Raw genomic sequence first — 16,305 nt, 5'->3', positions numbered from 1 at the left:
TGAATGTTGGTAAAATTAACAAAAAAAATTCACAATGTGGTCAAACAAGACTCTTTATTTCCCAATGACTCAACAGTTTTCGATTTCTATAGCAGAGTTCAGTCAGGATCTGTATACTGTTTTAACTGTCGGAAGATTATTTGCATAAATATTGTGATGTTATGGCAAGTTCAATTACCGGCAAGATTCAATGCTGATCTAAACGTGTCTAACAGATAACTACAAAATAGGACATAATATAGTTTCTCTTGCTTAAATGTAAATAATTCATTTTACTTATTCACCTCTGAAGGCACATTTGAATTCTTCCACTTTAAAGGATAGGACAGTTCATTAAGAATTCTCAGGGGTGGATGAGTTAATTTAGGCAATTAATTCAAGTACATTTATCAACAAAATCTGTCTGATCATATATGACGTTGAAGAATTTCATAGTGGTTGATAATTTTCTTATGAAGAAAATTTTATTGTTATTTTTCTTGAAAATATAAAATTCACAAATGATAATTATAAATGCAGATTTAATAAACCATATGTTTAATACTGACTTAAAAATTGGTTGAGATGAATTATATATACTGCATGTACACAACACTTGAACCTTAAAATTAGCGCACACCAAATGGGACAGCAAGAACTAATCTCGCAAAATGAACCTGGATTCTGAACCTGAGTGTTGAATATGTATACGTAGTAATGATCTTACTCGATCAACATGTATTTTGATTTATTTTGGCTGGTACACATGTGTTCAAAGCTGTACTCTCATTAAATGAACTTTAATTTGTATTTTATGTTATTTATTTATGGCAGACATCACTTTATCAGATATATGCGATTTGTTATTTTAATGTGTCTTAATATGTAATAATTGTGGTTTACAAATGTGAAAATTATTCATATAAGAGTAATGTGGAAAATAGTTTCACTGACATATTATTATAAATATATAATATGCTGTTACATAATGAAGAACCGATGGATTTCATATTTTATCTACTAACAGGTTGAATGAAGCAAATATTGAAACATGCCAGTATATAATTTAATTTAATAGTGTTTGTGGTTGTGAATTTTTTGTGCTTGTTTAAATACATTGAATGAAAAAATATATATTCCCACTGAATTGTTATGCAACTTACAAAATGTAAAGCGGAAAATTATATTATCTGATGAAGCAAATGCTGAAACTGGTATTAATTTGATAATTTGTGTAGTTACCGGTATGGAACAGAGCAAACACTGAATGAAAATGTTATTGATATATTCAAACTGAAATATTATCCATGTTACAAAATGAAAAGCTGAAGAATTATTTATCCATTGAAGCAAATGTCAAAACCAGTTTTACTTTAATTTGATAATGTGTCTTAAATTGTTATGTTAATTTTATGTGTATAAAAACATAATCTATGTATCCTTTCACACATTTCATGTTCACCTATATGTCTTGAGGTTTTCTACAAAACAAGTACGTTTACATATTCCTATAACTGTATATTTATACATTATAATAAACAGAGGAAGGTTAAACTGTGGTGAGAGGTAAAGGTCAAGGTCAAGTAGAGATTCTATACCAGTCAGCCGCAGAAAGCATTCTGCCTTTTTCCCTTATCCTATATTGCGTCAAGTGCTCCCCCTCCTGGGAGGCTGTAGCCTATAGGCCACGCTCATGTGTAGTATTCAGAGGTCTCGCTCCAGCTGTTCAATTTTTCATTCATAAAAGGAACATATGTACTATGTATTACTACCGGTGTACAAAGTCACTGAGACCGAGCCTACAAAAATAAATTGTTTTGTGTTCACAGCTGATAAGAAGTGATGCTTTTTTTATTTATTCGGTTCACCACATTCTTTTTGAATTAGAAATTAAATGCATCTGTTGTAATTCTTATGTACCTACACTTGTTCAACAAAATTAATCATAAGTTGTTGTTTTTTAACACTGAACTATATACACTTAGCTTCAACAGAGCCAATAGGGCCTGTATGTGTAGTGTTTTTGGATGTGAATTGTTTATCCTTGAAAGCTAGTTGAAAAATTTTGTATATAATTATAATAGCATACATATACTGTAAAAACAGCTTCCTTTTGTAGCTATTACATTTCATGATTTTAATTTCAAAACAAGTCCACAAAGATCAACATTCGCAGATTTGAAAATTGAATGGAATTTTCTATCACTATAAACAGTAAACATGCTGATTTGCGGAAAGAAAATTTCATGAAAATATACTTGGATCGTGAAATTCACGGGAGTAAATTGCACGCTAAAGAAATTTGGTTTATATTACCGTGTTCAATTTTGTACATTTGATTGCATGAATGTTAAGTTTTTATTGGACCTATAAATATGCAGGTTCACAATTTTATATATTTATTTAACACTTTTTCTGCTGAAACTTAAATTTGTTGTTCAGATGAATTAAAGGAATGATGAAAATTATTTTAGAGTTATCTATGAAACAAAAAATAAAGATTTAATAATTTAGATTTTTCTGTATTTTCAGTTTGTGAAAGTATTGACATCAGGAACTATGTGGACAATTTCAAAGTGAAGTTAGCCAATTGTACTGTTATTGAAGGTTACCTCCGAATTGTTCTAATTGAGAAACCAAAGCACGGACAATTTGATCAACTAAGTTTTCCTGATCTGGTTGAGGTTACCCATTATGTGTTACTCTACCGAGTGTATGGATTACGCAGCTTGAGCCAAATCTTCCCAAATCTAGCAGTGATACGAGGACAAGACCTGTTTTACTTCTATTCCCTGGTTATTTACGAAACTATAGACATGGAGGATATTGGATTAATTGGTTTGACAACCATTGAACGAGGGGCAGTCCGATTAGAGAAAAATCCAAACTTATGTTATATCGACACGATTGATTGGACAAAAATTGTTCCTTCCATGCAGCTTTCCGATCATTTCTTTAAGGGAAATAAGTTGACTACAGAATGTGTTAATGTACCGCCGGAAAATTGTCCTGTGACAACTGTGAATGGGAAACGAGAACCCCGCAGCTGGAACTTACATCACTGTCAAAAACTTTTAGGTAAGTCAAGTCAGCAGCGACAGTCAAAAACTTATAGATATATAATAATAGTCAGAAGCAACTGTCAAAAACCTATATATAGGTAATATAAGTCAGTGGCAACTGTCAAAAACTTCTTGGTAAGTCGGTGACAACTGTCAAAAACCTGTGTAAGTCAGTGGCAAATTTAACTGGCAAAAACCTCGGAAGTAAGTCATGGGCAACTGTCAAAAACCTCTGGGTAATCAGCGGCAACTGTCAAGAACCTTTGGGTGAGTCAGGGGTAGCTGTCAAAAACCTCTGGGTAAGTTAAGTGACAACTGTCAAAAACCTCTGGGTAAGTTAAGTGACAAAAACCTCTGGGTAAGTCAGTGGAAACTGTCAAAAACCTAGGTAAGACAGGGGCAACTGTCAAAAACAGCTAAGATAAGACAGTGGTAACTGTCAAGAAACGTGTAGGAAATGCAGAGTTGAAGGTCCTTTCAATCTATCCTTGCTTCAAATCAAATTTTAAAAAAAGTTGTCTGGATTGTTCAAAAGCTTTGAATCATCCAAGTTTTCAATTAAATCATTTAGTTATTTTATAATCAAGTTGCCTGATTTTGGAAATTGAACAAATTGATTAATAATTTGGTTTTAATGTTAAAAACATGCATGAAGGCTTTGAGATATAATTTTGCTATCAAGATATGAAATATTATTTATGTGACAATATTTCATCATCCACATTAATTTACATAATTCCCAATCAATTGAATGATAGATATTCTGTATAGGCCTACATGTGTGTACCATTACAGAAGGGGTATTCCCCAATAACTGTTAACATGCGATCTCCACCCAATGGAGGTAAATGCAGCCCATCAGCATTTATTTCTGTAAGGTAATACAAGAGAAATAACTCGCTCTCCTTCATTCCCCTTCTCAAAGTCAGCTGTCACGCTCCAATTTCTCTGCACTTAACGTCAATATGCCATGTAATTAAACTGTTTATTAAAATCAGAATAAAAAATCTCAGACGCAGAAAAACACATCAAATAAAAATGACCCAAACTTCTGATTGTGCCTGTGATTCAGCTGAGAAAAAAACAAGAGTCGAAGCAAGTGTGATAACGCTGTTTGATTGGGAGGGTACAATTGGAAAGTACCAAATGGATCCAAGTGGAAATTGTTTACAGTTAAAAAGGTAGTATGCAGGCATGCATCTCTGGTTGGGATGACAGTGAAGCATGAAGAGAGATGTCTGTTACGTTTAATCCCTTATCTCTATACCTTGGCTGTCTGTGCATCCTTCACTGCTAGGCTGGCTCTGGTATAGGGACCTATGTGCTGAGCTGTGGGACAGACTTGTGATGTGAATGTTGGGAGGATGTCTGCTATTGGTACAGGGATAAACATATGATGTATCAGGACATTTCAAAGTCATGTCCTTAATTCCATGTACCTGGATTCTGAGTGGCCAAAAAACAAGTGTTCAATATGTCCTGACATTCTACCAGTTGCCCTCCACCTCAAGGTCAAAATGGTTGGGTGGTCAAGGTGTCCTGACATTCTACCAGTTGCCCTCCACCTCAAGGTCACAATGGCTGTGTGGTCAAGGTGTCCTGACACTATACCAGTACAGCCCTCCACCTCAAGGTCACAATGGTTGAGTGGTCAAGGTGTCCTGACATTCTACCAGTAGCCCTCCACCTCATAATGGCTGGGTGGTTATATATAAGGTTATATATTTTACCACTTAGCTCCAGTGCCTTGTCCTTAAGGTCACGATTGCGGAGTGGTCAAGGTGTTCTGACTTTGTATCACTACTCTCTGTCTCAAGGTCACAATGGCTGAATGGTCGATGTGCCCTGGCATTGTATCACTACTCTCCATCTCAAGATCACGATGGCTGGGGGTCAAAGTGTCCTAACCACGATGGCTGGGGGTCAAGGTGTCCTGACATCCTTAAATCATAGAATTCAAGAATTAAGTTATAGTGGATGGCAGCATGATTGAACTTTGATGGGAAGTATCCTCAAGTGGTCAGTCCCTGTATAGTAGGTGAGTTAGTGTGGTCAGTTCCCCCTTACCATTTCTAGGAGACAATTAGCCTCTGGTGGTCATTCTTGAAAGTCAGTCCCAATATTGATTATTGTCACTGTTTCTCAACAGGTCAAACTTTCATGGTCAGCTAGTGGTCAATTCCTGTGGTGGTCACTTCCTGTTGATCCTCAGTTCCTAGTACTATATATATAATCCTGATGTTAAGTCACTGATGGTCAGTCCCTAAAGCGATATACACACACAAACTTAATACCCTAATTTTGAGTTGATCAGTTCCTTAAAGTTATATGTGCCGTAACTGGCCGAAAATTTTGACATGTTATTTTTTCTTCAATTATCTATTTAAAACCATAAGTTTTAATGAATAAAGCTGTGAAAATCATTCAAATGATAACGTTAGTTAGAACACACAGGTTATGCACTGTGAAATTCTTGTTTTTAAGCCTTATACATGTTTTGATGAAAACATACCTTCTGAAATTATTAAGAATACTGTACAAATGTGAAATGAAATATAACTTTAAGTAGTAATTCTTTGATGGTCAGCAGCACAATTTTGTTGTCAGTCCCTTTTTTCAGTGGTCACTCCATATTGGTGACTAAAATGTGATACAAATACTGGTTTGGCATTTTGTCCTTAGACTCTGATATAAGAGTAGAATGATGTTCGCATCATAGTTGTAAGACTAGACTGCTCTGATAAAAAATCTGGTCCTATTTCTGGTTCTATAATTAATAAGCTTTTAGATTAAGACCCTGATAAAAGAGGTGTTTGGGCCATTGTCCCAAGACTCAATCTGGTCCATGATGCTAAAGACTCTGATATGAGTGTTGAGTGAACTCTCTAACACTTGAAGACACATTTAGTATCTTTTAAATTAAAGACTAGACCAGGTTCAATGTCCTGAAACAAACTGAAGTCAAAAACTGACTTCAGTCATAATGTTTGTCATAAGTTATATAAGGTTAAAAACATTACTTTTGATTTAAGTCTCAAGAAATCAGAGCTAGTCCATTATGAAATTTCAAGGGTGAATAAGTTGATACAGTATGTTTGAGATGTGGTTCATAGAGAGTTGCATTAGTGGTATAAGTGGCGTTTTTATCCCATACCTTTGACTCTCTAACACATTAAAGTGTTGTATATGTGTGTGTAGGATACCAGTGAGTGATTCACAGTAGCAGTCGCTGTCCAAGGTTAAGGAGATAGGGATGATACAGAATTCACTCCCAAATAGCAGCTGCACAAGCATGCAACTTATCTGGTATGTCCCCTTTGTATTGAGGAAACAATACACAATTACTGAACCAGCTGGTCAGGCCCACAGCTGTGTACTTGTAGCAGTGAGAGACATTTGAGGATATTAAAATATGTTTGAGATATATAGGTAACGATAAGTTAGGTCATGATTATAAATTTATAATTAAACTAATTGAATCACCATAACCCTGGCACCCTTCTAATTTGCTGGGGAATAAAATCAATTTGAAACCTGAAGAAAAAAACATATTCGGCCCTTTCCACTTTTCCTTTTAAAATAATGTATACTCTGGACCCTCTATAATTCGGATGCCAATATTTTGAAAATTTTGCAATTGGGCAGAAATATCAGGGAACAGATTTTATTGACTTTGTGTCAGTCTGGAATATGCATAATCTGGACTGGATGCAGCCAAGTGTATGCATCAATTATCAAGGGTCCACTGTATTGAAATTAAACATTCAACTAACCTTTATTAATTAATTATCATAATCAGCCAGTTAACTTTGTGTATAGATCATAAAGCTAACTTTGTGTATAGATCATAAAGCAAGGAAATGTTTTGAAAAACAGGAATTGGGTTCGTCATTTCCATGCCTAGTGTATAAGAACATGTAAATGAATGAATGAATTAAAGATATATGTTTTCAAAAAAAAGCAAAGCGTTAAATGAAATACTGACAGCCATATAATCATGCAGAACGATGCTATATATAACTAGTCAATATACCAAAAACTAGAACCACTTGGATGTGTAGAGTTTAATTCAGTCTTTTACAATTACAGCACAGTCAGATGTGGTGTTGGTATCATTGAAGATTTATTAATAATACATAAAGCGTTTAGGATCAACGATGTAGGTGCATACAGATACTGTATAACTATTGATATAATAATCGAGTCTGTATAACCATTTTACCAATATGCAATCTGAGAATGAAAAGCAACGGGAGTGGCGTGTTTAGCTGGAGTTTTCATACGCCTGGCACAATCGGAAGATGTCGCACCTTTTGTTGTTTAACAAACAAATACTTGTGTAGGACTTATAGTATAGTGTGTACTTCAAGGATACGTATTCACAGCTTTGTACTTTGTGGCTGATTATGATGCTGCTGTACACGTTTGGCCAAAGATCAGATATTTAGTGAGTGTGTGTGTGGCTCGTCTTTGATATATGGAACTGAATCATGAGACTTGTGAAATAAAAACCTATCAGATATATGTATCTTAGACAGTTCTAGCTGGTAATTATAATGTAACAGAGCTTTCAACACTATGTCTTCAGTAATGTAAATCTGAAAGTTACTACAAATGATATATATGTATTTAGATTTATAGAAATTCACATGAATTCCATGCTATTGATGCTATTTACCACACTTTTTATTCAGGATAAAATTGAAAATATATAAAATTTTGTATGAATAAACATGATATCGGAATATTATTGAAATAATATTAACACAGTCTTAAATTTTAAATGTGTTGGTTATTATGCATCTCTTGGAATATAATGTTATTGCATAAATGCAATAGCTATATATATGGTATTACTTTAGATTGCATGCAGGCATATTGTTACAACAGTAAACATTTACAGGGACATTATTTGTCTATTAGATGTTTCCTGTCCATTCAAACTCATGATTAGACCAAGATGGATGACTGCTTCCAGCAACTTTTGCTGGCCCGTGTCTGTCAGCCAAATCACCTTACTTGTTGACTTTATTGGTAATATTCTACCTGTAGTTCACACCTTTGCTACACCTGAACACCTGATGATAGATTGTTTTCCATCTGTTAGCCTGCAGCTAAATCTGAAGTGATTGGGGCCCAGCCAGGTCTTAACCAGGACCATGCCGTGTCCAGTGCGACGTCCAGTTAGCCGATCAGGTCATCTCTGTACGAAGTGACCAGCATATATAGCTATCTTGTCGGCTCATACCTTTTAATGTAACTGAAAGGAATGTGATGAAAAAGTGTTTTTTTTTTTTCATTTTATGAGATTGAATATCAATTTATGAAACCTCAAGCGTGTGAAAAAAATTTCAAGCACAAATTCACTTGACTAAACATAACTTCTACTTATCCCATGAAAATAAAATATCCAAAACATTATTGCAGTATTGTACTGTTATTTTCCATTTTGTGAAAATTGAGTTTTATTATAATCATTTATTTTAAATGATAATTTTTTATGCGTTAAACCTTGTATACCATGAAACTTGCTGCACCAACATCAAAAGGAAATTATGTTAAGAATTCACTTAGTTGTCGCTTGCCCAGGGCAAGTGCACCAACATTTTTCACTTGCCCCGTGAACTGAAAAGTTCCCTACGGGTGTTCGGCAAGTGGATTTTTATACCCCTGAACCTTCGATAGCGACCACCTTTGTATAATGACCATCTGCTGAATAAGACAACTTTCTTACAGTCACAGATGGTCATTTATAATTAACACATATCAAGATTATTTGGTTATAGAGACCACTAGTCTCTTGTCCCTTGTGTGGTCTTTATAGACAGGTATGACAATTATTTATATATAGATATATAAGATCAAACCTGCCTTATAGCCACCCCCTGTATAAAGGCCAACCTCCTAAATATGACCACTTTCTCATAGTCCTAAATAGCAATTTGAACACAATTTACCTGTACATAAAGTTTACTGTGTGGCAATTGTAACTAACAGTAACATTTTGCTTCTCAAAATATCTCTATGCAGCTGTCTCCACTTTGAACTGAAGGGGAAAAAATGTTCAGACATGGAAAAACAACAGAACAAAAGAATATCCTTATTTTATTTTATCAGTATATTTTCTGTTATTAATGCTTTTAAAAAGTATTTTTGTTGAGTTCTTAAAAGAAAATGATAAAAATTTCTATACCTGGTACCAAACCATTTGCTAACTGTGAATGTGACGTTTATTAAGTTTGCTATCTATTTAGACTGTCTCTGATATGTCATGGTACTACCATCTGTACAGTTTGTTTGTTCCAAACAGTTGACTGATTACCAGGAATGTGATTCGATGAGTTGATGAGTCCGTCATATATATATACATATACCATTGACACCCACACATCAGTTCAGTACCAATCTAATTGCATTTCCCCATTATGTTTAAAAAAAGAAGTCCTGGTAACAAGCATTTAGTTATGTGTTGGTAAATTATTTTATTAACTTATGTGGAGAAAACATCAATAGACTGTGGTTTGTATTGATTTATTTCAATTACCACCAAAAAAATCTGACATTCCCTCCATTTACATCTCCTGCATGTAATCGTGGGTATAAAGTATTTTATTACCTGGACATGAAAGCCCCTATCTACTAACAACATGGCTTTACAAAGAATTTAAATGGGTTTTCACAAAAACCAAGGTCATTTAAAGATGCAGTTTAAACTGTTTAATTTGTAGGCATTTTTATTTTAGTTTGAATGCTTCAAGCAAGCTATTACTATGCAAGAGATAAAAAAAAGGTGCTTTCTGATTACCAGGACATGTTTACTTTAAAATATAGCTTATAGATATATTTTAACGAACTTTTCTAAAGATTTTCATGTCATACCGTTTGATTGAAGAAAAGAAATCAATTAAGTAATTACTAATTTTAGTAAATCATTTCATAAAAAAAAAAGCAGATATTGAATTTATTTATATATGTCGCAGGTATACCTCCCTTATTCGAGACCAAAATCCCTTAAAATGGTTATCAATCTCCCTTACCACCCCTAGAAAAACATGGCATGTATGTAAATGCAGCATTAGATTGAATATGTTATTATAGTGAAATAGATATATTATGAACATGTTTACAAAAAATGAATGATTATATCTCATAACGTACCAGAGAAATTTTCATATCCCTCAAGTTTCCTGTAAGATGTTTGTAATACATATTCATATATATTAGGAAGCAATTTCATTGGTCCCCTGAGATGTGATTATTATAACCAATTACCATGCATATTTTAGTGTATATGTATGTAAAAATTTGCATATTGATTTAATCACAAATGTACCCTATCTACTGTATATCCAACTGTAAAAACTTCGCCTGTAACATTGAAATGGTTCACGATCAATATGCTAGTATTTATACATAAAATCAAGGAAATGTGCTGCGAAGAATTTGTTTAGTGGTCTTATATAATATCATTAGCTTGTTGTTGACTGTCATTTATGTACTTTCCCTAGACGGGACAAGATAATGTGATTTTCTTTGTGTGGGTTGAATCCCTTGCTATTTCAGGAATGTGTGACTATAAATGTTGAATTTACAATGGGCTGCCTTCCTTTATTACATTACAATAACACTATTACACATACATGTATTGTAAATATGGGGAACAAATATATTTAACCATTGCAAGAACACATATCATATTATACTGTTTTCAATAATTTAATATCATTGTTTTAGAATTTTTCTATAAACGTGATTCAGGGAGAGAAAAAAAAGTTTCTTTTATTATTTGATGGTAAAATTAATAAAGAAATGTGTAGTCAAACAATAGGAGTATAAAAAAGGAATATAGGTATAATTATATGAACGGTGGAATTTTTATTTGGTCACTGTTATATGTACCAGTGTGTAAAGTCCCTGGCTAAATACTTTTTAGAGTTATAATTAATACACATACCAACTGTGATTATCTTAAAAGTATACACTGTAGTAGTTGTTGTGTTGGCCAGTGTGTTTGGTGTTATGTTCTCACAGGCTGAACCCCTACAAACATCTCGCCCAATCATCAGCTTATAATATCTCTAACACAGCTCCCAGTTTGTTTTGATACATGTCTAGCTCTCTATACACCTAATACACACACCTACATTTTTTCTGCATACCTGTACTACTGTATACCAGGTTTATATATATATATATATAACTAGAGGAAGTCTGTGTATTCTCTGTCCAGGTAAACTTCACGCTTGACTGGCTTTTGGAAAAACATGTACAGGGGACCGGAGTGTGACCTTGATCTAGGCTTTGTTTATAATCATAAAATGTGACTTTATGATAGCCTAGTACTGTTGGCTGATAGCTTATGGTGCATCTGTTTACCTGGAGATTCCAGGGGTGTTAAACAAACAGGTGTTATGTTACCTGTGTATTGTAAGGGAGGGGTTTATAATACAGGTGTGATGTTACCTGTGTATTGTAAGGGAGGGGTTTATAATACAGGTGTGATGTTACCTGTCTATTGTAAGGGAGGGGTTTATAATACAGGTGTGATGTTACCTGTCTATTGTAAGGGAGGGGTTTATAATACAGGTGTGATGTTACCTGTGTATTGTAAGGGAGGGGTTTATAATACAGGTGTGATGTTACCTGTCTATTGTAAGGGAGAGGTTTATAATACAGGTGTGATGTTACCTGTGTATTGTAAGGGAGAGGTTTATAATACAGGTGTGATGTTACCTGTCTATTGTAAGGGAGGGGTTTATAATACAGGTGTGATGTTACCTGTCTATTGTAAGGGAGAGGTTTATAATACAGGTGTGATGTTACCTGTCTATTGTAAGGGAGAGGTTTATAATACAGGTGTGATGTTACCTGTGTATTGTAAGGGAGAGGTTTATAATACAGGTGTGATGTTACCTGTCTATTGTAAGGGAGAGGTTTATAATACAGGTGTGATGTTACCTGTCTATTGTAAGGGAGGGTTTATAATACAGGTGTGATGTTACCTGTGTATTGTAAGGGAGGGTTTATAGAGGGAGAGGTTTATAATACAGGTGTGATGTTACCTGTCTATTGTAAGGGAGAGGTTTATAATACAGGTGTGATGTTACCTGTCTATTGTAAGGGAGGGGTTTATAATACAGGTGTGATGTTACCTGTCTATTGTAAGGGAGAGGTTTATAATACAGGTGTGATGTTACCTGTGTATTGTAAGGGAGGGGTTTATAATACAGGTGTGTGATGTTACCTGTCTATTGTAAGGGAGAGGTTTATAATACAGGTGTGATGTTACCTGTCTATTGTAAGGGAGGGGTTTATAATACAGGTGTGATGTTACCTGTCTATTGTAAGGGAGAGGTTTATAATACAGGTGTGATGTTACCTGTGTATTGTAAGGGAGGGGTTTTATAAATACAGGTGTGATGTTACCTGTGTATTGTAAGGGAGAGGTTTATAATACAGGTGTGATGTTACGTGTCTATTGTAAGGGAGAGGTTTATAATACAGGTGTGATGTTACCTGTCTATTGTAAGGGAGAGGGTTTATAATACAGGTGTGATGTTACCTGTGTATTGTAAGGGAGGGGTTTATAATACAGGTGTGATGTTACCTGTCTATTGTAAGGGAGAGGTTTATAATACAGGTGTGATGTTACCTGTCTATTGTAAGGGAGAGGTTTATAATACAGGTGTGATGTTACCTGTGTATTGTAAGGGAGAGGTTTATAATACAGGTGTGATGTTACCTGTGTATTGTAAGGGAGAGGTTTATAATACAGGTGTGATGTTACCTGTCTATTGTAAGGGAGAGGTTTATAATACAGGTGTTATGTTACCTGTCTATTTGTAAGGGAGAGGTTTATAATACAGGTGTGATGTTACCTGTCTATTGTAAGGGAGAGGTTTATAATACAGGTGTGATGTTACCTGTCTATTGTAAGGGAGAGGTTTATAATACAGGTGTGATGTTACCTGTGTATTGTAAGGGAGGGGTTTATAATACAGGTGTGATGTTACCTGTCTATTGTAAGGGAGGGGTTTATAGAGGTTTATAATACAGGTGTGATGTTACCTGTCTATTGTAAGGGAGGGGTTTATAATACAGGTGTGATGTTACCTGTCTATTGTAAGGGAGAGGTTTATAGAGGTTTATAATACAGGTGTGATGTTACCTGTGTATTGTAAGGGAGAGGTTTATAATACAGGTGTGATGTTACCTGTGTATTGTAAGGGAGAGGTTTATAATACAGGTGTGATGTTACCTGTCTATTGTAAGGGAGAGGTTTATAGAGGTTTATAATACAGGTGTGATGTTACCTGTCTATTGTAAGGGAGAGGTTTATAATACAGGTGTGATGTTACCTGTCTATTGTAAGGGAGAGGTTTATAATACAGGTGTGATGTTACCTGTCTATTGTAAGGGAGAGGTTTATAATACAGGTGTGATGTTACCTGTCTATTGTAAGGGAGAGGTTTAGTTACTAGAGGTCTGTAAATACATACAGGTGTGATTGTTACCTGTCTATTGTAAGGGAGAGGTTTATAGAGGTTTATAATACAGGTGTGATGTTACCTGTCTATTGTAAGGGAGGGGTTTATAATACAGGTGTGATGTTACCTGTCTATTGTAAGGGAGGGGTTTATAGAGGTTTATAATACAGGTGTGATGTTACCTGTCTATTGTAAGGGAGAGGTTTATAGAGTTTATAATACAGGTGTGATGTTACCTGTCTATTGTAAGGGAGGGTTAAGGGGTTTATAATACAGGTGTGATGTTACCTGTCTTTGTAAGGAGAGGTTATAAATACAGGTGTGATGTTACCTGTCTATTGTAAGGGAGAGGTTTATAGAGGTTTATAATTACAGGTGTGATGTTACCTGTCTATTGTAAGGGAGGGGTTTATAGAGGGTTTATAATAATACAGGTGTGATGTTACCTGTCTATTGTGTATTACAGGTGTGATGTTACCTGTCTATTGAAGGGAGAGGTTTAATAGAGGTTTACCTAATACAGGTGTGATGTTACCTGTCTATTGTAAGGGAGGGGTTTATAATACAGGTGTGATGTTACCTGTCTATTGTAAGGGAGAGTTTATAGAGGTTTATAATACAGGTGTGATGTTTACCTGTCTATTGTAAGGGAGAGGTTTATAATACAGGTGTGATGTTACCTGTCTATTGTAAGGGAGAGGTTTTTATAATACAGGTGTGATGTTACCTTTTATTATACAGTGTATTTACTGTAAGGGAGGTTTAGGGGTTTATAATACAGGTGTGATGTTACCTGTCTATTGTAAGGGAGAGGTTTATAATACAGGTGTGATGTTACCTGTGTATTGTAAGGGAGAGGTTTATAATACAGGTGTGATGTTACCTGTCTATTGTAAGGGAGGGTTTAGAGGTTTATAATGTACAGGTGTGATGTTACCTGTCTATTGTAAGGGAGGTTTATAATACAGGTGTGATGTTACCTGTCTATTGTAAGGGAGAGGTTTATAAGGTTATATACAGGTGTGATGTTACCTGTGTATTGTAAGGGAGAGGTTTATAATACAGGTGTGATGTTTACATGTCTATTGTAGGAGAGGTTTATAAGGTTTATAATACAGGTGTGATGTTACCTGTCTATTGTAAGGGAGAGGAGGTTTTTGTGATGTTACCTGTCCTCTTGTATGGGAGAGGTTTATAATACAGGTGTGATGTTACCTGTCTATTGTAAGGGAGGGGTTTATAGAGGTTTATAATACAGGTGTGATGTTACCTGTCTATTGTAAGGGAGAGGTTTATTGTAATATGAGGGAGAGGTTTATAGAGGTTTATAATATCAGGTGTGATTTATAGTAAGGGAGGGGATTTATAATTTACAGGTGTGATGTTACCTGTGTATTGTAAGGGAGGGTTTATAATACAGGTGTGATGTTACCTGTGTCTTGTAAGGGAGAGGTTTATATTGCAGGTTGTGCAATATACCAAACTTTATGATACCTATGAAGATGGGAGGGTAGATACATTTATTGTGTATAGGGAGATAGTATACAGTTATATATAGGTGTAAAGTTAAATATTTAATACAGTATTTAGGTACAGGGGTATCAAGTTACCTGCTATTGTAAGGGAGAGGTATAGTACACAGGTGTTAGGTTTGTAATAGACTTGTATTATTACAAGGGTTGGAGACAGCTATGGGACAGTTATACCTTTATAATACAGTTTGATATTTCACTGCTGTAAGGTAAATCACTGGAGTTATCCTAATCTGTTGTAAGGGGAGGGAAATGGGGAGTAACTATAGAGTGTTTAAAACAATCTTACAGCATCTTTAAATGATACCTGTTCAATCTATAGGCTTTACCTGATTTGGGGTTAGGGAAAGGGTAGGCTGTGGTAGAGTTAATTGCAGTTAATTTAAACAGACTAGAACTCTCCATTTATTGAAGGAAGAAGGAGCTGCCCAGTCATAAAAAGTAATTAGGTACCAGAGTCTTGATGGAATCTGAATAGAAACCAATCCTTTTTACCTCTCATTTTGGGGATCAAAATGAATTTTGTATAGGGAATTTCTAGATAAATGTGGCCCATGGTAGGCCCCAAAAAGTCCTAAAGATGTGATTATAAAGCTGTATATATGTTTAATGGAAAAAGAAAGGATCAAAACAAAGATTTAGTCGCCTCATACAATTATAAAACAGGAACAGCTTGCAGGTACATTTCTTTTGCCCTATCAATGAGGCCTTAAGGATATCAATTTAAGCCCTCGTCTGATTTGATATATATGTATATCTAAAACAGAGTGCAGAATGTGGTGAAATTGAAAAGGATTATTTATTCATATTTCTACATTCCTTTCATTTAATCATATCTGTGATGTATTAAATGAATATTTAGAATTAATAAATAATCTACAGGATATAGGTAAAGATCTATAATTTGTTTACATTGATAATGTTACAATTAAATAATGTATGTTGCAATTTATTGTCTGTATAAATTTTCCGGTGTATTATTTTGTCTAGCAGTGACATTGATGGACTATATAGGCGATTGATTTATGTATTATCATTACATTAACATAATTTCATCTAATTGGACGAAAAAAACTATACTAATTCTAGACGCGAGGTGAAGGTGAGGCAAGCCTGGCTGTTGCCGCAGGGCCCAGTGGAATGATTCGTGGGTGTGGCTCGTCGGTTATTTCCTGCATTCATAGGACCAGCATTCTTGATAAACTCCAGACATGTACTGGACTTTCATTCTGTACAGCGAAAAGA

At 34.8% G+C, this 16,305-nt stretch overlaps 1 protein-coding gene across 2 annotated transcripts in view; it reads left to right on the top strand.

Moving 5' to 3' along the window:
• Nucleotides 1–16,305, top strand: part of LOC138333665 (insulin-like peptide receptor) — a 75,939-nt gene that overhangs the window by 17,972 nt on the left and 41,662 nt on the right. For both annotated transcript variants that reach the window (XM_069282193.1, XM_069282192.1), the window contains exon 2: nucleotides 2,512–3,057. In XM_069282193.1, the coding sequence (XP_069138294.1) occupies nucleotides 2,512–3,057 (546 nt within the window). The remainder of the gene's footprint in view (nucleotides 1–2,511; nucleotides 3,058–16,305) is intronic.

The sequence above is a fragment of the Argopecten irradians genome, chromosome 10 (assembly GCF_041381155.1).
Source record: "Argopecten irradians isolate NY chromosome 10, Ai_NY, whole genome shotgun sequence".
Classification (NCBI taxonomy): domain Eukaryota; kingdom Metazoa; phylum Mollusca; class Bivalvia; order Pectinida; family Pectinidae; genus Argopecten; species Argopecten irradians.
The sequence above is the reverse complement of the archived record's forward strand: the minus strand, read 5'-3'. Positions and strand labels throughout refer to the sequence as shown.